The following is a 25,791-nucleotide window of genomic DNA, read 5'->3' as shown; positions in this document are numbered from 1 at the left end:
GGAATCGAACCCAGGGCCTCATGTATACAAGGCAAGCTCTCTTGCCACTAGGCCATATCCCCAGCCCTCTGGGCTCATTTTTTAAAAAATTTATTTGTTTATTAATTGAACACAAATTTTTTGACAAGGTGTTGTGCAAAAAGGGTACAGTTACATAGTAGGGCAGTGTGTACATTTCTTGTGATATCTTACGCCCTGTTTTTCTTTCCCTTCTTTAGGTCAGGTAGACATATATACAATATACAATGTATCAAGAACATATACAGTAGCCACGTGGCCAAGCCCAAGAAAGTTTGCCTAGGGCTTTAAATGTAATGTTGATATTAGACAATATGTCGACAGCAGTCTTATATGAACGTACAAACATAGCTTTTGAGCTATTGTATTCCCCTGAGAGGTCAATTTTTGACCTTTGTATGTTGAGTAGTTGTTTGGTTTTAGTTACATACTGTTGGGGCGCTGCCCCAATCCTGTGGGGAATACTATTTGACAAGCAGTTTTTGGTTTCACAGACTTGGTCTCTACTGTCTCTCCGTCTCCCTTTTCTGGGCTCATTTTTAACGCCAGTGTTAGTTAAAAATACCAAGCTAGCCAGTGCAGGTGACTCAGGCCTGTCGTCCTAGCTACTCAGGAGGCTGACACCTGAGGATCATGGTTCAAAGCCAGCCTGGGCAGGAAAGTCCCCGTGAGACTCTTCACCTCCCAACTAACAAAGAGCAAGTCCAGAGGTAGGGCTGTCGCTCAAGTGGCAGAGCACCGGCATCGAGTGCTGTGCTTGTAGCCTCAGGACAGGCAACCTCCTCACTTCCCTGCCGTGAGAAAATCCAAGTACGTTGTAGCTTTTAGCTGATTTTTTCTTTTGGGCAATACTTGGATTTGAACTCAGCAAGCACTGTACCACTTGAGCCACACATACACCTTATTTTTCAGACAGTGTGGATCTTAACAGTAGTGTTCAGGTAGCTGTGTATTTAGGGGGCGTTTTGTCATCAACTCAGTCACCACGCACGTGCCACACAGAAGAGCGCACGCCGGCGGATGGAGGGTGAGATTAACTAGTGACATCACCTGCCTCACGGGGCCCTTTCCGAAGGCAGCGCACATTGAGAAAGCCTTCCCCGGCCATCTCGGCGCTCACATCCCTGGCGATGGAGCCTGCCCTGTGTTTCTCCCTGCTGACTGAGTCCGGGACTAGCTTCCCCTCTCCGGGACCCGAGAAGCTTTGCTCTAGCATTTTCCTATCTCCACAGAAGCTCCCCGAGACAGTAAGTGAGAGTACGTGATGATTTTATAAGCATGGCGCGTTACAGTTGGCAACACTTGCTGTTCTCACCTCTCAAAATGTCTTCTCTCACCTTTTGTTTTTAATTATATAGCTTAGTAATTAATTGTACAAATCAATAGGTTTCCCTGTGGCATTTCCACACATTCTTATATCGGGCTTTGATCGTGTCTCGCCTTACATGGACTCCACATTTCTCTGGGAGCCTCTCTTCCATTTCAGTGTGCACATACTGTACCACTTACTACCATATTTAGGCATATATGCCAAGAATGTACAATTTGAGAAAAAGAAAAGGACTTACATAGATGATGTGTTAAAAAAAATGACATAATTGCTTTCTGTACCCCTGATAATAAGAGCATGACAGAGAGCTTCCTAAACCTTGTGGAGTAAGAATCTACTTAAGATGGTCAGAATTTTTTAGTATATCTCTCAACTTCCTTTCCCTAAGTTAAAAATTATATAGAAGCCTTTGAGGGTTGCCTCCATGACATTCCTCCCACCTCTCTCCAGCTTCCAGACGACACAGGAAAGGGGTCAGGAGCTGCTTGTTACTACCCCCGTGTCTATTGCTTCAGCTCTTTATCCTCTCTTACTTTTCTGGCTTCTCCAAAGTTTCATGATAGAACACAGCTCCCCATCTGGTCTGCCTTTCTTTCTCCAATCCCCCATCTTCCCAGTTAGTCTTTATGACGTTCTTACTGTCAAGCAACATGTTCAGGAATAAGGTTACACCCAAAGAACTTTGCAAAGGGTATAATGTAGAGTCGAGGAGGAACTCCTGCTCAAACTTTTGCTATTTCTATCTAAATTCTGCGTGATGTTTATGTCTCTTAGAAGGCAGGAACAGCCTTACTTTATAGACTCAAAATCTGAACACTGTCTTTACTTAGGCCCAATGTCTTCTAGCATCACGTGGAACTAGTTACTCTGAGGCTCGAGTCTACACAACACGTGTGTAGTCCAGGTCTTCCCAGGACTCCACACGTTAGACCCAATCAAGAATCAGTTTCACCAGAGCCTTGGATGCCCCGTGAATGACCCTGTGACGTGCAGACAGGATGGATGGCTGCTACCTCTGGTCCTCTCTCTGCAAGCTCCCGGCCTCAGCTCCCTCTTCCAGGGTGTACACACTTCCTGCGTTGACCTCGGGGAAGAACCTCTTTCGTACAAAACCAGTCTCCAAGCTCATCTGTGGACTCCTCACAGGTACAAGGACCGCAACCGTGTGACGGGCCGGTGGATGGGCAAAGACAAAGACTTGACCTACCTTTGCAGCTCCTCCCATCTTCTTGCAGAATGTAGCCTTTTGGACAGGAACACTGGTAGCTCCCTTCTGTGTTTTTGCAGATAAAATTACAGGGTTTGGGAGCCTGGTTGCACTCGTTCAGATCTATGATAGAAAAGACCATGAGTTCCACCTAAAAGAATGGTGCAATGCCCCAAATCCACTGTGCGAGTTTAACAAAGAACTTTATTATTCCATCACTGTCTTGTGTTTTCCTAGGAAATTATACATGCATTTTAGATGATTAGCTTAAAGGACTCTCCCCCATCCCATCTAATATTTCTACTTAAAAAACAAAACCATGAGAAATTAGGGCACTTACCCACACAGGCTGTTCCAGTAATATCCGGCGTGTAGCCCGTTTTACAAATGCAGTGATAGGATCCTCTGTCGTTGACACATTCCCCGTTCCGGCACACATCATGAATAACCTTGCATTCATCAATATCTAGACAATGTGGTTGGACAACATTAACCGATAGGAGTATGGAAATTTTTTTTTTTTTTTTTTTTTTTGGCCAGTCCTGGGCCTTGGACTCAGGGCCTGAGCACTGTCCCTGGCTTCTTCCCCCTCAAGGCTAGCACTGCCACCTGAGCCACAGCGCCCCTGCTGGCCGTTTTCTGTATATGTGGTGCTGGGGAATCGAACCCAGAGCTTCATTGTAGGAGGCAAGCGCTCTTGCCACTAGGCCATACTCCCAGCCCCCTGTAAATTCTAACAGAATGTGCTAGTAACCCATGGATCTAACAAACTAAACCAAAGGCGCAACCACATACATTTCATTGCCATGGTAGTAATGAAACTGAAAGGCGGCATGGCAAGAACTTTACCAGGATGGTAGCAATAAACTCATCAGGCCACGGGAAAATTTATGAAATACTGGTCTTCTAAATTTTGTATTTTTCTCTTCTAGGGACGTAGAACAACACCCCCACGGAGACACATTTGGCCTTTGGCCCTGCTCTTGCCATGAAGCTCGCCTCCTGCTGAGTTCACATAATCACGTCCCAGCGGGGGACCCTTATCTAATATTGCCTCTTCAGAATAAGAAGAAAGGCTTTCTGTGTTTGAAGTTAATCCTGGAAAATGCCAAATTACATAATATTGAGGAAATGAAACAGCTTCAACTTCTTTCCTTTGATGAGAAAGGAAACGGACCAGGGCTTTGGAGTGGATAGACAGACTGGATTTTGCCACCTACTAAGTAACAGAGACCTTTCTTCTTGGCCCTACCAGGAGAATAGTGCTTGGCCAGCGAGTACTGTTTAGCATTAAAGCTACTGTCCTCCACCCCCCTGACCCACGGGTCTCCTTGCTTGGTACAGCGCCAGTACAAGTAGTTTACACATGCCCTATCCGCCCTTGCTTGCCAAATGACCATTTTATATCAACATCCGGGTATGCCTGACCTTTTCAAGTTTACCCTGAAGTGCCATTTAGCTCATTTTCTCATTGTCCTCAGGAAATGAATCTTCCACCATCCCATTTTTACATCCTCCAAATCAGCAGGAGTTGCTTCTAGTCCCTCCATTTTATCCATCCACTCCTGCCACACCCAATTCTGTTATTCTGCCTTCAACCACATCTTTTTTTTTTTTTTTTTGGCCAGTCCTGAGCCTTGGACTCAGGGCCTGAGCACTGTCCCTGGCTTCTTCCCGCTCAAGGCTAGCACTCTGCCTCTTGAGCCACAGCGCCGCTTCTGGCCGTTTTCTGTATATGTGGTGCTGGGGAATCGAACCTAGGGCCTCGTGTATCCGAGGCAGGCACTCTTGCCACTAGGCTATATCCCCAGCCCGCAACCACATCTTTTTAACCTCCTTACTTCTAATAACTCTCTCCCAAGGAGCGCAAAAAGAAAACAGTCACAGAATCCCTATTCATTTCTTTTATGAACTGAAACCCAACTTGGATTACTGGTGATAAACACGGAGATCACACAAGGCCCGGGCAGCCTTCTCATCCCTGTAGTTTCTGGGTAAAGATGCTTGTGCTTTTTCAGATGGAATTGTGTTGGACGGCAGGATGCCCACATTATTACAGTTGTTCAATGCCCTGTGCTTTAGCTAATGTTCTGGGTTAAAATACCTCTGGGTAAACTAGAATCGAATAGCTGTTTGAAGATTTCTCTGAACAGTCTTGCTAGAAGAGCAGTAGTAGACTTCGAGCAAACCCTTGTTTCAAGAGCTGAAGACCTGCGGTGAAGCCGGGACCAGGCACATACAGCCTAGCTAGGCAGACCCAAGAACCTGGTGAGTGGCCTTGAATGTCTAACACACACCATAATGACTTCTTTTTTCCAATCCCAACTATACAGCTCTAGGTAGGCTCGGTTTGTAGATCCCTGTTTTTATAATAAAACCCACAGATTCCCTGCACGTAGCACCCGCTGTCCTGGTTACCATGACCACACAGCGACGTACCTGCTCCGTTGGTCATGAAGCCGCGGCCGTGGGGGCAGAGCTTCTTGAAAGCCACGGTGCCCTGGAAAGGGCAGATCTCACAGTGGGGCCCCCAGCCTCTCCCTCCGTCACAGCAGCATTCAGACTTGGTCACGGGGTTTCGGTTGCTTGAGCCGATCTGACACATGTTTTGCAGCACCTCTGTGAAGCAGTACCCTTCTCGGTTGTCTACGGCGGATGGGGAATGAAAAAGAGGATTTGAGGAAAGGTTAGGAGCGTGACTGGCTTTGGTCAGATCAAAAAAAAAAACAACCAAAAGACTGTAACGCGTGTAACACTTTACCCTGGACGAGAAGGAGCGAGAAGGGAAAGCTGGAAGCAGCAGTGAGAGAGAGAGGATGCCGTCTGAGGGGAACAAGACGAGAGATTCAGTGAGCCGGCGGAGGGGCATTGGCTCGGAAACGCTTCTGACCGCGCGCCCGCACAGGGGGAACGACTCATCCCGACAGTCGCGCGGGAGGACGGGGAGGGGGTGCGCGAAGAGCGGCGCGAGGGAGCGGACCGTGACCGCCAACAGGCAGCCAGGACGCTCCAAGCAGAGGAAGCGCTGAGCGAGCGCAGGGTGGCTTTAAACCCCCGGGGACACTAAGTCTCTAAGTCATCTGGGAAGGAGGAGCATTTTCAGTCTGCCCCCCTCATCTTTCCACATCGACCTCAACTCCACGATCGGGTTTTCAGCGCACGTGTTTTGCCCCAAATTGTAGTTTGGGGGAGTCCTGTGCACTTGCGTGTCAGATGAGCTGGGAAATCATTACATTCATAATGAATATTTTATGCAGGTAGCAGTTGCTTCGCATGAGAAAAGCCGAGGTATGATTAACTATAGAAGAAACGGGGAGAGCGCACTTAATCTCGGGCAAATGCGGGGATTGCTTTTCAGCTTTGAGCCGGGGCTGGGTATTTCGGGACACCTGCGCGTGAGTGTCACCGAGAGGGGCCCGCCTGTCCGCCCCGCTCACCGAGGCACTCGTCCTGGGCGGGGCTGGCTACGAAGCCGTCGTTGCACTCGCAGGTGTAGCTCCCTCTGGTGTTGAGGCACCGCCCATTTTCGCAGATTCCTGGCTTGGTCTGACATTCATTTTCATCTGCGTGGTGTCATTGAAGGATGGAAAACAGAAGGAGTTACCTAACAATTTATAGAAGGATTTGATTCCTCCTCTTTCTCTTTCCCTGCCTCAATTTAATCTGTTCACACGGTTCTATACATTGACACTAGGATATTTAGCCACAGCCCCCTTCCCCTCTCTCTTCCTCAGTCACACCAGACGCCCCTGCTGGAAGGTGATCAGTTGCAGGTGAGCAGCCCTTCCGGGGAGCAAGTGCACCCATGGACATGTGTAAGTACCTCTGCTCCTTTCCCCCCCTCCCCCTATTTTTTTAATTGTCAAAGTAATGTACAGAGGGGCTACAGTTACATACATAAGGCAATGAGGACATGTCTTAACAAACTTTTTATCTCCTCCCTGTCCTTTAAAGGCATAACTGATAATTTTTTTTTTTTGCCAGTCCTGGGGCTTGCACTCAGGGCCTGAGCACTGTCCCTGGCTTCTTCTTGCTCAAGGCTAGCACTCTGCCACTTGAGCCACTTCTGGCCTTTTCTGTATAGGTGGCGCTGAGGAATCGAACCCAGGGCTTCTTGCATGCTAGGCAAGCACTCTACCGCTAAGCCACATTCCCAGCCCCAATTGGTAACATTTTGATGCCCTTAAATGCTAATGTTTTTCAGTTAATGGAATTTTGCTATAAGATCATATAGCGATCCCCCAAAAGATTACTTAGTGAAGGGGAAAAAGTTTGAAGTTGAAGTATTATTAGTGTAAGTGTTGACCCGGAAGCATCTGTCTAGACCTCATATTCAATATAGATTATTTGTAATAGTTCAACAACTTTAAACAATAACCCGTAATTTAATTTCCCAGGTTTAAGAAAACATTCACATAGCTGAAGATTCTGAGTCGTCCAATGGCTGCCTAGAAGGTAGTCTTGCTAGTGTTCTTCCTCATTTGAGAACAGCTTAGCATCCCTCACACTGAGGTCTCCCTGGGGGACGAAGGGGGGATGGGCAGAGAGATGGATTCCATTCCAGAAAAGATTTGGTGTTTTGTAGATCGATCCCACTGGTTTGGATGGATCTAGTACCTGTTCTCAATGTACCTGGTAACACAGGTGAGTCAAAAGGGGAAAGTCCATTGTGGTAGAAATAATTGACTCCCAGGTCCACAAGCTTACAAAAAGTAAAGGAACAGGGGAAAGGCATGGTGTTCCAATCTTGGCATCAAAATAGGTCAGGAAAGGGGCTGGGGATATGGCCTAGTGGCAAGAGTGCTTGCCTCGTATACATGAGGCCCTGGGTTCAATTCCCCAGAACCACATATACAGAAAATGGCCAGAAGTGGTGCTGTGGCTCAATTGGCAGAGTGCTAGCCTTGAGCAAAAAAGAAGCCAGGGACAGTGCTCAGGCTGAGTCCAGGCTCCAGCACTGGCCCAAAAAAAAAAAAAAAAAACAGGTCAGGAAAGAAGGGGAAAGGGAGCTCAGTGGGAGAAAATAGCATGGCTCTTGGAATTCTTATGTAATTAAGAAGGAAGGGGTCTCCCTCCACTGAAAGTTGTGGCAGTGTGAAGTTAGAAAGGCCAAGGCTCTGGTCCAGGACACACAAGCCAGGTTGCCAGTTCCCCTTGGCATCCAACTCAGCACGTGACCCACTCGACACCAGGGTCTCTTACCCACACAGCCTTCTCCGTCAGGCCTGCGCTGGTAGCCAGGTCCACAGATGCACATGTAGGTGCCGATGAGGTTCTTGCATTCCATTTGTTTCTCAGTACAGTCGTGTTTTCCCTCCTCACACTCGTCCTCATCTGTAAAGGATGCACAAACACAATTTAGAAAAGAGACTGCATCAAATACCCACCTTTTCACATAAAACAGAAGTAGCCAGTTTCATCTGTAGTATTTCAGTGCTGAACTACTTCAGTATCAGGCATTGATTGACCTCTTCAAAGAGCGTTCTAGCACCCTCTGAACCTGACCAACTGTTCCGAACCAGCTGGCAGTCTCGTCAGAAGCCTGATTCTACTCATCCCTTTCACCTAGTCCCTTCTTTCCTTTTTCTTCCTCATTGAAGCATTTCCAGTCCTTTTGACTACTGATATTAACTGGTATTTCAAAACATAATGACAAGAGCATGATAATCACAGTATCTCATAACATGAGCATGATGGATTAAAAGAGAAACTAAATTTCCCATTATACAGTAAATATAACTAAATATGGTCAGGAGTAATATATATTAGAATAATCATTGAATGATGAAAGCTTGGGTATTATACTTTGATGATAAGATAGCATGCACAAGAATCTCATTCCCCACTGGATTTTCCCTCCGTTTCCTTTTTCCTGGGTTAGCTGGTTCTTCCTCACTCTTTTTTTTTTTTTTTTTTTTTTTTTTTGGCCAGTCCTGGGCCTTGGACTCAGGGCCTGAGCACTGTCCCTGGCTTCTTCCCGCTCAAGGCTAGCACTCTACCACTTGAGCCACAGCGCCGCTTCTGGCCGTTTTCTGTATATGTGGTGCTGGGGAATCGAACCTAGGGCCTCGTGTATCCGAGGCAGGCACTCTTGCCACTAGGCTATATCCCCAGCCCTCTTCCTCACTCTTTACACTCCAGCAGGTTGCATTTCCTTGGATATGTGTGAGAAATTTAGTCTTTCCCTGAGTGAGATCAGAAACTCAGAACACCTCCACACCTTCAAGCAAAACTATATGTGAGCCATCTGGAAACAAGGTATCTGCGCATCAAGGTTGGCCGTGAAGGTCAGCTCCATTGAGTACGCCTCTCACCTTTGCACATCCTCCTGTCTTCTCTGAGAACATATCCAGCAGGACATTTGCACTCATACGACCCGTACGTGTTTACACACCTGAAGGCACAGAGCAGAGGATTCTGGGCACATTCATTTATATCTGCAGTAGAAGAAAGAAAATAATGGATCATGTATACCAACATCAACCACAACAAAAAGAGAAACTCAACTTTGCAAATATGGGTAAACTAGACCTCTGAGTTCCAGGAAATTATAACATAACTTGGTTATTTTTGGTGTAAGGGTGACGATATATTCTGACTTCTCAGGACAGCTCTAGTATAGGTTTGCTCTCCTGTAGTTAGGGGTGTTTAGATGAAAAAAAATCTATAAAAACTTATGAAATTCTTGTCTGGGAATGTCAGGTTTTGTCACTTTCTGCCTCCTTCAGCCTAAACTCATTGTGGTCAGAAGCCATAACCCCTCTGAAACAGTACCGTCCCCATGCAGAGGTTCCTATGAGGTAGTAATTGTTTACCTCCGCAAACAGTATTCTGGATCATTCTATACCTACAGAGAAACCCAATTCACATGAACCCTCAAGTTCTATCACTACACTGATGGGAATGGTGTTAAGGGAAAATTTTCATGTCTGTAGATTTTGTGGTTTAGAACCCATAGATTATGTTCTAGAAAAGCAACATTAACACTTTGAAACTGCTTTGATCATGTTGCTCCCCAGAGACTATTGATGCTGACTGAACATGGGTAGAAGCCCCTCTCTCTGATGAGAGTTCCTCTTAATGCTTTGCCCTTCCACCCTCATTATTTTCTTAAGTCTCACCCTGAGAAACTTAGATGAATGCACCATAAGCCACCTAACTCTCTCCTCTCTGTCTCAGCAAGGCACAATTTCTTCTGCAGATGGTATATCATTGATACTGTGTAAAGGAGGCCATGGAAAGAAGAAATGAGGGAATAACCCCCCAGACTCAGGTGTTTTTTATTCCATTTAATTTGAGTAGTATTTTAATCTGTTCCCATCAGCACTTACAGGTAACTGAGTATTCTGTGTTTGCAATGCTTACCTTCACATGTCATCATTGGACCAGGCTCAAATCCCTCCTCGCAGGTGCATTCAAAACCTCCGATCACATTCTTGCATGTTCCATTTCCACAAGGATTGCCCACAGAACATTCATCAGTATCTGTGAGTGGCCAAGGTATATGTAAAACAAGATGAATCATGAAAAAGTAGACATTTGGGCAGAGAGGCTGGCTCTGTCAGAGTACTTTGATATGTATCTTTTTATCTAGTTCCCAGTCTATCCTTGCAAGGAAGGAGTATGCATGTCTTATCACAGGCTTGTAGCTGGAGTGTGTTCCTCAATGGCAGCGGCATTGAGAGCACCTCAACTTCTAGGACCGCCGTTGGCCTGCTGTGAGCTTTTTCCAGTATCTGAGAGGAGATGCTCTAATGGCTTAAAAATGGCTCCTCTAAGCAGCCAGAAGTTTCTGCTTGTTAAAGATAGAAATGTTACATCATCCTACAAGAAGCCTTAAACATGATGGATTCTTGCCAGATATAAAATAGAAGACTAAACTTACAAAAAAAAAAAAAAACAACACAAGAGACCAGAGGTTACAAAAAATGAATGCACTGGATAAAATCAAGATTCAAGTTGATTTGGTTGATTCTGTTAAGACCAGATGGTTTACATTAGACAGAAGAAAGGCTAGAGGAAAAAATATGTTTAGGATATGACCTCTCTAAACAACTGTGGAAACAGAACCCATCTCACCAAGGAGACCCAGCTAGCTGTGTATTTCCATGCGGCGTTCAGCACAACTCCCAGTCCTTACTGTGCTTCATTCCACACATCTCGACAGGACAGAGGTTTTTTTTTTGTGTGTGTGTGTGTATGTGTGTGTGTGTGTGTGTTTTCAGAAATAGCATTTTTATTTCAGCTGTCTAAAACTTGGAAGAGGAGTCGTCTGTGGTGAAGACTTACATATTATGTTGGGATCCTGAAGTCAAAAACGTATGGATGGGACCCCTCCTCCCCCCAAAACAAGGAGGCTCAATGTGCATGAGGAGAGTGCTCGCTAAACGAAAATGGTGACCGATTTGCTCTTCTTTTTGCTATTCGATCATACTGCACAGTCAATATCATTTATCTAACAAGGTAATAAAAACCATAATGTCACTGGACATGAGGGCTAGAAGGGAAACTGGGAATCAGTTGGTTCATCTGAATGGTATTACGACATCCCAAGGCCCAGGAAGAATGGAGAACGTGTTTAAGCTCCCATAGCGATGGCTGGCATTGAGATGCTCACATTGCATGTACGAAAAGAGCACTTTTTAATTTGTCGAGACAAATCCTCAAGTGTTTATGCCACAATTAGTTCACATTACATGAAAATTACTTAGGAACTCATAAATAAACAGAATACTTGAGTTTTGATTTAGGAGCTAAGGCTATCTTAGGAGATACTCTTCAAATTTTATAAGAAGGTTAAAATGAATTTGTACTGAGTATATGGCCTTTTTATATTACAAAATGCTTAAAATTCAGAAAAAATAGTACTTTATACTACTAACAGGATAAGATTGTGACTAATGGTGTTGGGGGGGGGAGGGAGAAGACAGTACCGGGGATTGAATTTGAGGCCCTATGCTTTCTAGCCAAGCGCTTTACCACTTGAGCCACACCTCCAGGCCACCATTTACAATTTTTGAAAATAAAAAAAGACTTCCATTATGGTGTTATCCCTTTCCATATCTCCGATGTATTTTTTTTTCCTAGAAGCACTAAGGTTGGAACTCAGGGCTTCCTACTTGCTAGGCCAGTGCTCAACCTCTTGAGCCAGGCTTCCAGCCCTGCTGTCTGCTGGTTATTTTAGGGGAGGAGCCTAACAAACTCCTACACAGAGGGGCCTTCAATAACCCTCCATTCTCTAGATCTCAGCCTGTTGAGTAGCTAGGATTACACTGGCCACCCGTGCCCAGCCATATCTGTATTTCTGTCCAGTGTCTGTCTGTCTTCCCTATCAATTGAGGCCTGTGAAAGGAAGGTCCTTTTCTACTTGGTTCACTGCAGTAGCACAGGGCGGTGATCTGGCTGCTATTCTAAATGGAGGATTTTTAAGCCGTAACTTATGAAACCCCTGTGGAAGAAACGGTCTCATTACTCACCCACACATTCATTTCCTTCTAGAATATAACCGAAGGGGCACTCGCAGCGATAGGAGCCATCTGTGTTGATACACTGTCCATGTTTACAGACATCTGGTTCTTTGCATTCATCCATATCTTAAGAAAGATCAAATAGTGAGCCACAGGGTAATTTTCCTACCACAGTGAATGACAAGGGGCGGTCATCTAAGTGCTTAGGAAATAGCTAATTACCACGGTACAACTGGTATCGAAATGCAGCGAGCACCAGAATGAAATAAAGGGAAGCTTGATTTTTCTAGGGAGATCCATAAACATCGGAACCAGTGGAGAGAAACAGAAGCGTCCGAGCACCCGGAGAAAAGCTGGGAGCCCCCAGGCTACTCACCCACCGCCGAGTCGTCCGGTCCCACGATGATCCCGCTCCCGTAGGGGCAGATCTGGCGGAAGGCCTCTGCGGGGGACACAGGCGTGCGTTCGTACCTCGCCCTCCAGGGTGGCAGCCTAGTGACCGACCCCATGCAGGGACATTGGCAGAAATAATGAACGGGACAAGCCCAGGATCTGGGGCGGGGGGGTGGGGGGGTTAGCAAGCCTCCCAGAGGTGGTCCCCGCTCCTCAGATAGCTGTTTCGCAGCTGGAAACAACCCAACTAGTCCCGAGATGAAGCAGTGGTTAACAAGCACGCCAGTGGGATTCACAACGCACCTGTCTTACTGTCATCAAGGCCTATACTATGATATGCTTCCCAGGCATGACACCAGGGGAAAGCGAGGTCACACATACCGTCGGGCTCGGTGGGGCACAGCTCGCAGGGGTCCCCCCAGCCTTCTCCCTTCAAGGCACAGCAACACTCCTGCTTGGAGTGGTTTCTGGATTTGGGCGAGGAGCACTTCCCTCCTTCGAACTTGGCGTAACAGTAGCTCATTCGCAAATCTGCAACAGAGTCACGGCACCCTCCGTCAGCTCCCCGGCGAACCTCTGCGGTCTAACCACTCACAGAAACGCCCCGCACGTCACGCGTGTTCTCCCCACGGCACACGGCAGGAGGAACCGAGCGGAAACCGCGCATGAAACTCCCGGGAAAATATCCACGTGGCTCTAACTTTCTCATTTGGGCCCGTATTTCGGAACCACTTGATGTGAATAATAAAAATCCAACCCTGAGAGTTTCTCACAAGTGACTTCAGGATTAGAACAGTTACGGATGGAATCACTTGCCAGATTCTGTCATTGGTAACTGTTTACTTGGATTTTGGACAACTGTTAGCAAGCCCATGCGGATAAGGGAGGCCTCCCGCCCCGACTAGCGATATCATGCATGATTGTGGGCTGTGTCCTCGGAGACTTGGAACTGCCCCTCCCCTCAGGACAACAACAACAACAAACAAAAAGAACACGGGGATAGAGCAAGACAACGGTGGGGACTGGTGAAAGGACACCAGGGCCAGCCACCGGATCAGGGACTCATGCGCTCATGGAGTTGTTGGGCCCCAAATGGAGGTGGGGATTTCTGAAAGTGTTCCGCATGCACACACACGTACACACGCACGCACGCACATCCACTTCACGGTTAAATTTTCAGAAGTTTCTAGCACAGCAGAGAAAGAAAGAAAGGAAGGCGGGGGGTGGGGAGGTGCAAGTTGAACAATCTTCCAAAGACTATATGGATTTCTCTAGTATTGAGGACTGCTGGGTGACTCCAAGAAGATGGGGTCTTCTTTGCCATAAAACTGTCCAACACCAGTTGACATGGTTTTGGAAAGTAACTTTTCCATGTCCTGAAGACCAAACGGGGTGCTCTGAGAAGTGAGCTCATGCAGCGGTCTGGAATGTGTTTTTCTTCAAACCCGACTTCCAAAAAGCCTTGCACAATTTCTCTTTCACTACGCACAGGCCAAGATCTGCAAGTTTTAGGGAAATGGTTTCATGTCTATTTTGTGACACGTTGTTTCTTTGGCTCTGACCACCTCTGCCTTCCCTCTTCTTTCCCATCGCTGGCTTTCAAGCTAGGAAGCCACCTGTCCACTTCTGCTCAAGTAATCCCACCGGGTTTAATGCCATGACAAAGGAGGTCGTGTAAAGTAAGAGGGGCTAGATCTGGTATCGCAAAAGAAAAGCCTTCATGAACTCAGATTAGAAATACTACCTGTCATCTCCCTATCTACTTACCTTCCTACCCACCCACCCACCTACTTATTTACCAAGTTCTGTACGTCAGAGTCAACTGGCTTCCCCAATAAACTTGCTCAACTCTTCCAGATAAATCATCTCTGCTATCTCTCCACGTCCTGTGTGGGGCTCGTTCCAAGCAGGCACTTCAATGAATGGCCCTTCTGAAGGTCGACAATGCTCAAAGACAGTCCTTGTCCTGTAGCATGTCTTGCTAACATGCCTTGAGCTTGCTAGGCAGGCGCTCCACCATTTGAACCCACACCCCTAGACCAGCCACCCGAATGTTTGCCTTTCTAAGAAAAGAACCTCAAAGCTTTGCGTCAGTGGCTCACACCTGTCATCCTAGCTACTCAGGAGGCTGAGATCCAAGGATCATGGTTCAAAGCCAGCCCAGGCAGAAAAGTACATGAGACTTTAATCGCCAATAAACTGCTGGAAGTGGCATTGTGGTTCAAAGGATAGAGCGCTAGCCTTGAGCACAAAGAGCCTCAGGGACAGTGCCCAGGACTGGCAAGAAAAAAAACCACAAAAAAACTTCCAAATTTTGCCAATTTTCATTTCTTGGAGGATAGCTTTTGGTTAGTTTTACTTTGCAAGCTCCTTTTCAAATGTAATGTTTTATATTCATCAGTATTGTACAGCTATCTTAAGATGTCATTCAATGGCTACTCAGAAAAATCAGTCCCAACCGTTATACTGAAGATTAACCCCCTTTACATTTCTACTTCACAGAGGCTTCTCCTTCACCCTCCCCTAGGCCCCGGTTGCCATGCTTTCTGGGCGAGCACCCTACCACTTGATCTACATTCTCAACCCTTTGGCATTCGTGTTTTTCCACATTGGGTCCCAAGTTTGCCTCCCTCAGGCCTTAGCCAGCAATCCTCCTACCTCAAACTCTGGAGCGGCTGGGATTACAGGCACACGTTACCATACCCAGCCTACCAGGCTTTTAAAACTCATTAGACTACTGATTATACTCATTATACTACTAATGTGTTAAAAATCCTTTCTCTTTGCCTTTCTTTTGCTGACTTTGCTCCACACCCCAACTCTATCTTCTCTCCACCTCGAAAACAAAACATCTTACATTTAGGCAGAGACTCGTAACTCATGAACTTTCAAGTCAAATTCCCTTGACTGAACTTGGCAAGTGGGAGCGGCTGCTTTGCACCTGTGGTCTCCGGCACTGGCCTGTGGCCACAAGTACCATGGCGTTCGCTGCTCCAAACAGAACCCGTGTGTCTGTAGGATGTGCTTACTTCATGGGTCTAACTCCTGATTTGTCATCTTATTAAAAACCCAAGTTTTGGGCTGGGGATATAGCCTAGTGGCAAGAGTGCCTGCCTCGGATACACGAGGCCCTAGGTTCAATTCCCCAGCACCACATATACAGAAAACGGCTAGAAGCGGCGCTGTGGCTCAAGTGGCGGAGTGCTAGCCTTGAGCGGGAAGAAGCCAGGGACAGTGCTCAGGCCCGGAGTCCAAGGCCCAGGACTGGCCAAAAAAAAAAAAAAAAAAAAAAAAAAAAAAAAAAACCCAAGTTTTGGTCTCTAGCCTGTAGCAAAAATCTGTGCTCGGTAGGAGATCTGCTCGTGCTGTGGTTTTTCTCCGGAATCGGTGGATCGCTCTGTGGGGGCCCAGCACTGGGAGGGCCCCACGCCCCGCGTGGACTCACACGAGGGCTCTCGGGAGGAGCGTTTACCAGCCCATCTGCGCGGAGCCCTTCCTGACCTCTGAGATGTCTTTGGGAGTACGAAAGCCACTTTCCCTGCTCGCATTCCTCCGCCCTGGCTCTGCTCCTTGGAGCTGAGCACGCGGCAGGGCTGCTCCCAGCTGGGCTGCTTCTTCCTGCGACATTAGCTCGCTCTGTGACAGGCCAGTGCAAATTGAATTAATAGCCTTGGAGTTTCCTCTGGCCTGCCACATCGGCAGATTCACACCTGGTTTCTCACTGCTTTCTTTCCAAGCCCAGGCCCAGCCAAAAGCACACACAGACGCGAGAGTAGGAGTCGGAATGTATCGGGCTTGGTCTGCACCATACACACAGAATAGCTCTTTGAAGCAAGCTCTAGCCCTTCACTACCCCCAGAGCTCAGTGGAGCTAACCACTCTCAGTTCTCTCCTTCATGCTTCCAAAATGACTAGTTAAAAAGCAAAACGTTAACTAGGAATAATAATAATGAAGCCTTCCGTGAACTCTGAAACAAAGCTTTGTCATATATAAAATTCTATTAAAAAAAAAATTGTCCTGGCAGTTCCAGCCAACCCAGACAGAAAAGTCCTCGAGATTCTACCTCAGCAGAAGATGGGCATGGTGGTATGTGCCTGACATTCCAGCTACAATGAAGTATAAAATGGGTAGACTAAAGTCCAGGAATAGCCCAGACTAGAAGGCCCTATCTCAAAAATAACTAGCATAAAACAGAGTTGGAGGTATGGCTCAGTGGTAGAGTACCTGTCTCATAAACACAAAGGCCCTCAGTTCAAACCCTAGTACTGTCAAAATAAATTTTGTCAGGTGGCTATTATTATAGCTTGACATGAGCAAACCTAGCTCTCAAAACAATAAATGAATTCTTCTAGACGAAAAGACAGGACTGGGTTCCCAAACCTAAAATGTATACTCTTAAATGATATCCAGTACCGATTTGCTAAGAAGGAAGCAAATACACACACACACACACACACACACACACACACACACACACACACACACACCATCTGTAAACAACAGCAGCATAACAACAACAAACACTGGTAGGATGAAAGAAATGTGTTGTGGGTCTGCTCCCCCGTGTAACTCATTAAGCTAGTTTGTAGATCGACACATACCAATCGCATTGTTTAGAAAGGTCTAAGCAATTTTCTGGGGCCTTAATAACACACTGTGTTGGGTTTAGGTTCAGAGTGTTTTCAAATTTGTTCTTTTATTTAAAAGTCAGTCTGGCAAACCCTTGAAAATTCACAGTAGAACAGTTTGGACAAGTATTATTAAAGCAGACAACAGTACCAAGAATCCTGGCTGTTTTATCCTCCCGTGTCCTCGGAGGCCGCGTCAGGTACGGGCTGGGCACCTTTCGCTGGGGTGGGTGGGTAAGTCTGTACTTAGGATTTCTGAAGGTCTAGGTTTGCACCCACATGCATCCACATTATTGCTTTGGAAGCATGGAGTCTGTGGCTGAGCTCTCCCCCAAAGACTTTGGGGTTTCAGTGGCTCAAAAGGATCTCCCACTGGCCAGCATTTGTGCTCTTAGGGACAAGGGAGAGATTGAAATGCCAAGACAAAGGTTGTATAAGCAATGGTAACTTGATGGATGAGTTTTTAACCTCCAAAGAAGAAATGAACCTTCGGACATATGGTAATAATTAGACCTCTGGGTAAATGGATAAAAACAAAACAAAACCTAAAACCACCTCATCTTCTTGTTCACAAGGATTCAGAGTTTGGCCATGTGCAAAGCATACGACCACGACAAATAAACACGGGGTAACGGAAGAGCGGGGTCCGCGCAGGCCTTACCTTGGCACCGTCTCCCCGTGGAGGACAAGGAGAAGCCCTCTGGACACAGGCACTTGAAGCTGCCTTCGGTATTACTGCACGTGCCCAGGGCACAGATTTCTGGTTCCTCCACACATTCATCAATATCTAGAAGAATGACAGGTGTCAAACAAAGCCGGGACAGCAGGCAGACACCAGCAAGGAGCAGATGCGGAATATGGCGGTGCAGTGTGTCTATGTGTCTCCTCACTCTTGAGAGGATGGAGACACTTTGCTGCACTGTAGGCTGTGTGCAATGACAAATCTATCTCACCGGGCTGGAATTGAACTGCCTGGCCAATCAGTCAAATGATTCCACTCCAGAGACCCTGCTCACCACCGCAGAATAAACAGACACCCCGACACTGACCTCAGTGCATGATCTAGACTCTGAACCAAATGCATTTCCTTACACGCATCCCCAGAGCTTTTCCCAGTACTCCACACTCGAGCCCCAAAACCATTTTATAAGGACACTAATATTCGTGAAAATAAGCACAAAAGAGTCCAAGCGAAAGACGTGGCACAAGATGAGACTCGTAGGTCAGATTTGCGGGTTCATCCTTCCGGGGGCTCACAGTTACCTTCCTAGAGATGGCTGTAATCACAGCCTGCCTTCCCCCTGCAGTTACCAGGGACCTGATGCACAGGATGGCAACCTGTTCTCTTCATGTGTCAATACCTCTTGGCTCCTACAACCAGTGGCCTGCGGTGGATTGTGAACGGCTTAGGTCACCATGTGTCCTGGTTTGCCTGGAGGAATCCCAGCTTAGGCCTGCTCACCTGCCTTCATTACTAACATTGGCCTTTTCCCCTTGCACCTTGGCTTCCTTGGGTCAGTACATCCCATAATCTCTCTACTCTTGGGAAAAGGATAGGCACGCCAGTCCAATATTCACCCACTCCTTGCTGACTTTGGCAGAACTCTGTGGTGAAGGAAGGGGTTAAGTCCTACTTCTGAGCCATACTATTTGGGTGCAAATATTTGAAAACAAATATTAAAGATCTCTTGGGTCATGGGACTCTCATTATTTCTGTTTGTGCAAAGAGTTCTGCCCACACCAAAACGATGTTGCCTTATATCATTCTTTTCCCCAAAGCTCCAGTTTAGGAAAACTTGGAACTCTATTATCTTGACTTCGCATTATATATTACAAATACCACATAATGGGTATTCCAGACATGTGGAAAGTAAAGTGATTAGCCTCTTGCACAATTCAAACTCCTATCTTCTTCATCACTCCATGTTATTAGGTTATACTTACAAGTGGATCATGTTCCCAGTGTTCAACGAATGAATGTGAATTACTCCATTCCCACAGTCCCTCCACCCCCACATCCAACCTTTTCTTAAAAGGAAAATTAACTCTCGTTTTAAAAAAAAAAATCCACAAGTGCTTCTTTTTGGTTGATACACATTGTTACTTTGAATATCATCCTTAAAGTGGAAAGTAGCCTATAGGCACCTTCTTAATAAAAATAACACTTTTAATAAACTGCTTTACATTTAATTTTGATTAATACAAGTTTCTATTTAAAGATCACACCACTTGAGTGTGATATAAAGTGGATAGACAATAAAATTTCTCATCTATATCGAGGGCTGAGAAGCCCTGAGTTCAAACCCCTGTATTGGCCTCCCCCCCACAAATAAAGATTCTAACTAGCTATGGAAGCTCATTTAAGTATAAACTCTCACCACTTAAAAATGTACGAGTCGAGCATGTCCTCAGAGCGGCAAGCGCTTGGGCAAGCTGTGCAAATGCACAGGAGAAAGGAATCACGGACACAGGATAAGCTGTTTCAAAATGAAGACCCTTATACCATAAGAACTTAGATTTTAGAAATTCTAAATCGCACAAGGACCGTCCCCCTACCTTCGCACTTGTCATTCTGCAGGCTGTAGCCAGGGGGGCAGATGCACCTGTAGGACCCGTCCAGGTTTTGACAGGTTCCTGGTGCGCATTTCCCGGGTTCTAGGAGACATTCGTTGATATCTGGAAAGAAAAGGGCAAAGGAGAGAGAGAAGTCCTCGCTGGCATCCTTCCCCAGAAACGGGAATCAAATAAACTTCATAAAGCTAATGTAAGCCCCCCCCAACGTCTCCCAAAGAGAAAAATAAATGGCTCAACAAAGGGGGGTATGAGGGACAAGGTAACAAACAGTACAAGAAATGTATCCATGCCTAACGTATGAAACTGTAACCTCTCTGTACATCAATTTTATAATAAAAACTTAAAAAAAAATAAATGGCTCAACAAAACTCAAGTCTCATCAGCTTCCCAAGTGCAAATGCAGCAATCATATTTTATTCTACTCGTCACCGATGGAATAGTTTCTGAAATGTGTAGATGTGAAAAGTGTGTATAAAGATTTTAAAGGGTGCTCAAATGATTGTAAGAGCGTACCACACAGGTGTTTTGGATTATAAAAAAATAAGAATCATAGTTGTTTGTCTTATCAGTATTTATAGTTTAACTTTTTGTGGTTGTCACTAAACTTAATTTTTAAAAAATAAGAGGTAAAGAGCTGGGAATATGGCCTAGTGGCAAGAGTGCTCGCCTCGTATACATGAAGCCCTGGGTTCAATTCCCCAGCACCACATATATAGAAAACGGCCAGAAGTGGCGCTGTGGCTCAAGTGGCAGAGTGCTAGCCTTGAGCAAAAAGAAGCCAGGGACAGTGCTCAGGCCCTGAGTCCAAGCCCCAGGACTGGCCAAAAATTTAAAAAATTTAAAAAAATAAGAGGTAAAGATATGGATGCACGTGTGTGTGTGTGTGTGTGTGTGTGTGTGTGTGTGTGTAAAAAATAGGGTTTAAAACATGCCTCAGTGGTAGAGAACCTGCCTAAGCAAGCGTGAGGCCCTGAGTTCAAAGCCCAGTACAGCCAACAACAGTACTTAAAAAGCAATAGCCCGGTGCGGTGGAGACACACCTGTAATCCCAGGCGTTGAGGAAGTTGACATCGGGCAAGAAGTTAGCGCCACGGCCCCTCTCCCACCTCCTAAAGAAGCTGGGGCGCCGGCGCTTGGCGGGAGGCGCAGGGGTGGAATGCACTCTGAGGCTTGCGCTAGACAACACAGGGGGGCCCTACCCCCCAATGCAACTACAAAAAGCCAGTAAGTGGCTACTGCCGTCTCCGTGGGCCGCGTCGGGGTCCCGCAGCGCCCACTCACCCACGCAGGTCCGGCCGTCCAGGGCCACGTCGTAGCCCTCGTTGCACTGGCACTGGAAAGACCCCACCGTGTTGACGCACTGGCCGTTCCTGCAAAGGTTCCCGTTCCCCGTCGCACACTCGTCCACATCTGTGGAGAGATCTCTGCTGTAGACCGAGGAGCGCAGCGAGCCCGCCACGGTGCCAGCCCGGAATCCCGCGCGCTCGCTCGCCCCGGGAGCTCCCAGCCTTTGCCTTGAGCTTCCCGTAGCTTCTTCAAAGCTGACACTGGCTAGCGGATGCCGTCCTTCCAGAGTACAACTGGAAGCACACGAAATCAGCCGCTGGCTCAGTGCGCGATCGGGCTCATCGCTGTCTCCCACCATGTGTGGAAGGGAAACGCGGACACTCCATCACGGATGGGAGGAAACCGGCAGGGCACCGGTGATTCCCGCCCGCCATCCTAGCGACGCAGCAAGCTGGCGTCCAGAAGAATCTCAGTGCAAAGCCAGCCCTGGCGGAAGTCAGGGAGACTCCCATCTCCAAACTAACCGGCAAAAAAGCCTGGATGGAGGAGCGGCTCAAGTGGCAGAGCACCAGCCATGAACAAACAAGCTGAGTTCAAACCTAAGTATCGTCCATCCATCCATCCATCCATCCATCCATCAATCAATCAATCGTTCCATCAGTGAACCAGAGAGCCTGAAGTGAAGCAGGTCGGCAGACAGCTCCATGTTCTTTGACGTTCAGGTCCCGCGCTCAGTGGTTAGCCAGGGCACAGCCTGGGTTCCACAAGCCCAGCCCGCCAGCCCAGGGGCGACCCCGACGGAGCAGCCTCGCACCTATGCAGTCGTTGTTGTGGGACAGGATGAAGCCGTGGTTGCAGCGGCAGTTGAAGGAGCCGATGGTGTTGCGGCAGGTGCCGTTCCCGCACGCGTCTCGCTCGCACTCGTTGATGTCTGGGAGGAAGAAAGGCCAGGAGCCACGTGAGGAAGTTTCCTGGTCCCTGAAGCTAACGGCCATTGGGGAGAGCACGGGGGTCTCAGGTGCAGGCTGAGAGTCACCAGGCATGCTCCCCCCTCCGCACAGAGTCCTGCGGGGTGGGGGGGTGTGCTCGGCCTCAGGAGCACACCTCTCCCCCCTCTGCTGGCACGGGGGCGCAGGGGAGCCGAGGACAAGGGGACCTGCGCAAGAATTCTTCTATTCTGTTTACTTCTAGAATTCTCCACCCTTGCCACTTTTCTCAAATATTTTCACTTGAAATCGGAAAATATTCCGAGTGTGTCTGGGTCTTGATTCGTTGCCACCTTTGGCAAGCTTCACCTTTGAGGATTCCTGTTCCAGTTCACCCCAAAAGCAGTGACTCACCTGGCACCGCGCCGCAATCCGCAACAAAATAACTGAGCTCTCTGGCGAGCCTGCGGTTTTGGGGGGGGGGGCCCTGTTCCTTCTCCCCAGTCACCTCTGGAACATCCAACTCACTCCCACCAATGTGGATGGGACCCCACCGCCCCCCCACACAGCACCTCAGTGCCCTCAACTGGATCTTCTCAACACTCCTATTTGTCTTCCGGTTGGCCTGTGGCCTTTTCTCTTTGGCTATTTGGTTAAAGCTATTCTGGCATCTTAAATGTTTTGTCTCGTTTCACTGTAGCATCTAGCATCTTTAAAAAAAAAAAGAGTAGGTATATAATATATTAAGAAGAAGTAAAAAAAAAAAAAAAAAGGCAAGAAGATGGCTACAGTGGGTTTGAAAGAGGAACAAGGAAAACACCCAAGGAAAAGGACTGGGTTTCCTTTCCAGTTCTGGGCATGAAGATAAGCTGTCTTTGCCACTGACCCAGGAAGTTATCATCTTCCCCACGGTTATTCTGATAAGTGTGGGGGGAAATGGAGCTTCCAGCTGAAGCACGATGAGCAATCCATGAATTGCAAAGGCACAGCGAGTTTGCCTGGATCCATCGGTAGCAAGCGGGTAAGGTTCTTCCTGTCTTAGGGTATTCCAGCAAGTTCAGATGGCAGGAAAAGAGAGAGAGCGCTACAACAGTGGGGCAGGGGCTCACGGCTATGCCAGGCTTAGATGCGGAGGCTGGGTAAGGCTGATGAGTGCTGCTTTGACTTAAATTGTTGAGGCTCTGGAGAAAATAAAAGTTTATGAGAACGTTCCCTAATGGATGTGGGATAGCCAAAGGCTTACCCAGGGCATTGTTGTTCTTCCAGCTGTGAAAGTGATTCAGGGTTGAAAGTCCCCTAAAGGCTTAGTGGCTCTGGGTTTAAAGTAGAAAAAGAAGAAAAGAGGGAAAGTGAGAAGCCGACTGATTACAGACTTGACTCTACTCTAAGTCAGCCCTCGGATAGTACTGAAACCAAGGGAGGGAATTCAAATCATGAGCTCTTTTCACCTAGAAAGACAATTCTTCACGTTGTTTTTGTCCTGCCTTCCTACAACTTACAAATTTGACTTTGAGAATCTGGTATAAAATATTGATCTTCCTCCAAAAGAGAGAGGAAAAAAAAAAAAGAATGTTCATATACTCAAAAGCTGAAACTGTCCCGCTAATCTGAATGCATCTAAAGTTTACAGAAAAAAAAGTCATGGGCTAGTAGTAGCAGTAATAAAAGGTGATTTGGAATCCTAGTGTCTTTCTCAATTTATCCTTTAGTCAAAGGTTCCTGTAAGGCTTGGGGTGCGGCTCAGTGGCACAGGGCGAGATATGGAAGGCTGGGGGTTAGATCCCCAGCCTCACAAGAAATGAATGCTTTACTAAAATGACAGCCTAATGAAGATCAACGAGGAAGCTCATTGTGCTCAGATTGCCAAAGAAGTCACCACTGTAGGCCTGTGTTTTTATTTTGTAAATACCGAAATAATTATGGCAAAGACTTAGTGTTAAATTTCATACAAATTCAGGCGCACACGAGTTCTTCCAGATCTGAAGGAAAAGAAAGGACAATCTTATACTTACCCAAGCACATGGTTTGATCGGCATTTGTCTTAAAGCCGGTGTGACAAAGGCAATAGAAGCTTCCCACGGTGTCAATGCACTGCCCGTGGCTGCACACGTTGGGGATTTCTTGACATTCGTTGCGATCTGCACATAGAAGCCTCATCTTAAGTGGGAACTTACACAGAGCACGCGCACGCATGTGTGGAAGAGCCCCGACTAGTCATCAGAAAGGAAGGCCACCACCACCAGGAGGAGATTAGAAAGAAGCCTCTCCGGCCCTCGGCTGGGGGGGGGGGGGGACTGTATTTGCTAGCGAGGACAGATTCGCATCCTGAGCTTAGGTTCTCTCTGATCTCAGCCTCAAAGTGGGCACGAAGGTGATATGGGGCTTGTATGAATGCAAATAAAAATCACGTGGCGGAGAGAAAACTTAAGTTCTTTCCATTTTAAGCACAGGCAGAGAGGAGTACTTTACACCAGGCCCGAAAGCTGCCAAGTATAGGATAGCATTTAAAGATGTCTTAAGAGCTTTTTAAAATAGGATGGAAATGAAGACCTTTCCAGAAGAAAAGTCTTCAATCCTAGAGGCTGGGCAGTTGGAAAACTCAAGTGCATTCCCTTTTTTCCCTCCAGGGGGAAGTGTACCGCACCACAAACTCCGGGAGCACCCCAGAGGTCCGTCCTGTGTATGAACGTTTGGTAAGAAAGTACAAAAGGCCCTAAGTGCCAGGGGCCCACAGCTGGGTGTGTGGCCTTGATCCATAACTCACTGGGCCCCGCTTGGTGCCTGGGTGCGAGATGGTGTGAAATGGCTTTCTTCGTTATCGCTAATTCTTTGTTTTGACTGGAATTGTTTCCCTCCGCTCCCAAGGAATAGAAACTACATGTAAAATGTAGGGAAGTGTGGGCTGCGTGCCAGGTTTCGCGGGGGGGGGGGGGGGTGGGTGGGGGGGTGGGGGGAGGTATTGTGGTTCCTATCAGAGACGTCCCCACTTTTCCTGCTCTGTGTTTTTTTTTTTCCAAACACGGATAGCAACAGCTCTGTTGACAAAAATGCTAAATCCTTGCACATGTTCCTTTAAACTCAACAAAACAAGTCTTGATCCTCGGGGTGCTTTTTTTTTTGTTCAGCTCCTACACCCTCTTCCCACCGAGGTCTCACAAAACAATGCAAAATGGGGAGGAAACCCAAGGAAAATCTGACCATGCTCCCCTGAGTTGTCTCATTCACGAATGCACAAAATAGCCAGGAAACTCGCTTGGAAACGAACTGTAAGCAGAATAATCCATCTCCCCATTCCCCCAACCTCCTTGCTACCTCTACAAGGATTTCTCCCTTCTTACATGAAAACCACTACTCTGAGATACTACTTCGCTGCTGAGTTAAAAGACGAACATCTTCATTTTCATACCATGGACTACAAGATCCCAACAAGTACGGGCTAACACCGCCATCCGTGTAAGCCGACACCACACGCATCCTTCCTGTTTCTACTACATCTTCCGGGAACATGAAAAGCCAACATGTAGGCCCCAGGGGAGAGGGTGTCACTCCGTGTAAGTGCTTCCGAGCTAACAGGAGGCTTCCCCGAGTAACCTCTGCTCTGGACATGGCGGGGAAGACCAAGGGATGCTGGGTGGCTTTGCCTGCTCGGGTTCGTTCAGGGTGACGTGGGCCAGCTTGAGACAGATTCACTGTCGCTGAGGTGGCCCGCACCTCCCCCGTCCAAGTGGGATGGAATAATAATAATGATTGGTTTCGTTGGTGGAGATCCCACATCTCCGCGCGTGGATTCCTCAGTCGTGGGGGGCTCCCTGGCGCGCGCACGTACCGTTGCACTGGCCGGTGGAGGTGAGGCGGTAGCCGGGCTTGCAGTCGCAGCGGTAGCTGCCCGCCGTGTTGACGCACTCGGCGTTGCGCTGGCACACGGGCCCGTTCTGACACTCGTCGATATCTGCGAGCCGA

At 47.3% G+C, this 25,791-nt stretch overlaps 1 protein-coding gene across 2 annotated transcripts in view; it reads right to left on the bottom strand.

The window, feature by feature from the left end:
- Fbn1 (fibrillin 1) overlaps positions 1–25,791 on the bottom strand; it is a 192,885-nt gene that overhangs the window by 10,988 nt on the left and 156,106 nt on the right. For both annotated transcript variants that reach the window (XM_048332978.1, XM_048332977.1), the window contains 16 exons: positions 25,658–25,780; positions 23,844–23,969; positions 21,720–21,836; positions 20,900–21,028; positions 19,601–19,720; positions 17,706–17,831; positions 12,797–12,946; positions 12,399–12,464; positions 12,032–12,148; positions 9,921–10,040; positions 8,870–8,992; positions 7,758–7,889; positions 5,993–6,118; positions 4,995–5,201; positions 2,896–3,021; positions 2,556–2,678 (listed from right to left, as the gene is read on the bottom strand). In XM_048332978.1, the coding sequence (XP_048188935.1) occupies positions 2,556–2,678; positions 2,896–3,021; positions 4,995–5,201; positions 5,993–6,118; positions 7,758–7,889; positions 8,870–8,992; positions 9,921–10,040; positions 12,032–12,148; positions 12,399–12,464; positions 12,797–12,946; positions 17,706–17,831; positions 19,601–19,720; positions 20,900–21,028; positions 21,720–21,836; positions 23,844–23,969; positions 25,658–25,780 (2,031 nt within the window). The remainder of the gene's footprint in view (positions 1–2,555; positions 2,679–2,895; positions 3,022–4,994; positions 5,202–5,992; positions 6,119–7,757; positions 7,890–8,869; positions 8,993–9,920; positions 10,041–12,031; positions 12,149–12,398; positions 12,465–12,796; positions 12,947–17,705; positions 17,832–19,600; positions 19,721–20,899; positions 21,029–21,719; positions 21,837–23,843; positions 23,970–25,657; positions 25,781–25,791) is intronic.

This window comes from Perognathus longimembris, chromosome 23 (assembly GCF_023159225.1).
Source record: "Perognathus longimembris pacificus isolate PPM17 chromosome 23, ASM2315922v1, whole genome shotgun sequence".
In the NCBI taxonomy this organism is placed as follows: domain Eukaryota; kingdom Metazoa; phylum Chordata; class Mammalia; order Rodentia; family Heteromyidae; genus Perognathus; species Perognathus longimembris.
The sequence above is the reverse complement of the archived record's forward strand: the minus strand, read 5'-3'. Positions and strand labels throughout refer to the sequence as shown.